This window comes from Gekko japonicus, unplaced genomic scaffold, assembly GCF_001447785.1.
Source record: "Gekko japonicus isolate JY-2015 unplaced genomic scaffold, Gekko_japonicus_V1.1 scaffold2679, whole genome shotgun sequence".
Lineage (NCBI taxonomy): Eukaryota > Metazoa > Chordata > Lepidosauria > Squamata > Gekkonidae > Gekko > Gekko japonicus.
In genome coordinates this window covers 228,545-230,236 of record NW_015172088.1, presented here as the reverse complement: position 1 = coordinate 230,236, position 1,692 = coordinate 228,545, and the positions used below count along the sequence as shown (strand labels likewise).

General features: G+C 49.9%; 1 protein-coding gene across 1 annotated transcript in view; it reads left to right on the top strand.

The window, feature by feature from the left end:
* Positions 1–457: 457 nt before the first annotated feature.
* CCDC113 (coiled-coil domain containing 113) overlaps positions 458–1,692 on the top strand; it is a 13,668-nt gene continuing 12,433 nt past the window's right edge. Inside the window, exon 1 of the mRNA XM_015420914.1 lies at positions 458–796. Coding sequence (XP_015276400.1) covers positions 458–796 — 339 coding nt within the window. The remainder of the gene's footprint in view (positions 797–1,692) is intronic.

Here is a 1,692-nt window from a genome sequence, read left to right as displayed (position 1 = left end):
TTAGAGGGCATGTCCTCTTTTTTCAGTGTCCATTTCTTTTAGTTTGGTGTAGTGGTTAAGTGTGCGGACTCTAATCTGGGAGAACTGGGTTTGATTCCTCACTCCTCCACTTGCACCTGCTGATGTGACCTTGGGTCAGTCACAAGCTCTGGCACAGCTGTCCTTGAAAAAGAGCAGTTTGTGTCAGAGTTCTCTCAGCCCCACCCACCTCACAGGGTGTCTGTTGTGGGGAGGGAAAGGGAAAGGGGTTTGTAAGCCGCTCTGAGACTCCACGTGAAGGGCGGGGTATAAATCCAATCTCTTCTCTTCTTCTTCTTCTACCCTTCCACCGGAATACCATGATCTAGCGCAGGTTTTCGGGGAGGCAGAGGCTGACGAGTTACCCCCCCATCGTAAGACTGATTGTAGCATTGAGCTTCTTCCGGGGTGCAAGCTTCCGAAGGGGAAAATTTACGCAATGGGGCCCGCGGAAAAAGCAGAATTGCGGAAGTTCATTGATAAGAACCTGGCTAGGGGATTCATCAGACCGGCATCCTCCCCCTTTGCTGCACCCGTCCTGTTCCGGAAAAAGAAGGACGGGGGCCTTCGTTTGTGTACGGATTATAGAGGACTGAATGCTATTTCGACCTCAAACGCCTACCCCCTTCCTTTGATAAAAGATCTGTTAACAGAGGTGTCCAAAGGGAAAGTGTTTTCGAAACTCGATTTGCGCGACGCCTATTTCAGAGTGCGGATAAAGGAAGGGGACGAGGGCAAAACGGCGTTCAACACACCTTTGGGGCAATTTGAGTACCTGGTAATGCCCTTCAGGCTGCAAGGTGCCCCTGCGTCTTCATGAACTTGATTAACGAGGTCCTCCATGAATTCCTGTTTAAGGGGGTTATTATTTACTTGGACGATATTTTACTGTACTCTCAGGATTTCCCCTCACATGTCAAACTTGTCAGAAAAGTCCTAAAAACGTTGCATAAGCACAGACTGTTTGCCAAACTATCCAAGTGTGAATTCCACAAAACGCACATTGACTCTGTGGGCTACCGCATTTCGGGAGGGGGTTTGGAGATGGACCCTGGGAAGGTGAAAGATGTGGTTGAATGGGAGGCCCCCAAAACACGCCGCCAACTGCAGGGGTTCTTAGGATTCGCCAATTTTTATCGCTCATTGATCAAAGGCTTTGCCCAGATTGCACTACCCCTAACTGACTTGTTAAAAACAAAGGGGAAGGGGTTTGATGCCACGAAACCCGGGGCACCTCTCAAATGGTCGGCGGAATGCGAAGCGGCATTTCAGCGGTTAAAAGGCATGTTCACGTCCGAGCCTGTGCTAGCACACCCTGATGAAACGAAAAAATTTATTGTGCAAACTGACGCTTCCGATGTGGCTATGGGGGCTGCTATTTTACAGAAGGGGGAGGACGGGAAACTGCACGCACTCGCTTACGTTTCTAAAAAATTCTCAGACGCTGAACGACACTGGTCTATTTGGGAGAAGGAGGCGTCGGCTATTCGGCTGGCTCTGTCGATGTGGCGCCATTGGCTTGAGGGGGCGAGGGTTCCGTTCGAAGTTTGGACGGATCATAAAAATCTTGAAACCCTCAAATCGCCTAAAACGCTGAATGCCAAGCAACTGCGCTGGGCGGATTTTTTTTCCAAGTTCCAATTCACTCTCCGTCATTTCCCAGGCTCGGCTAAC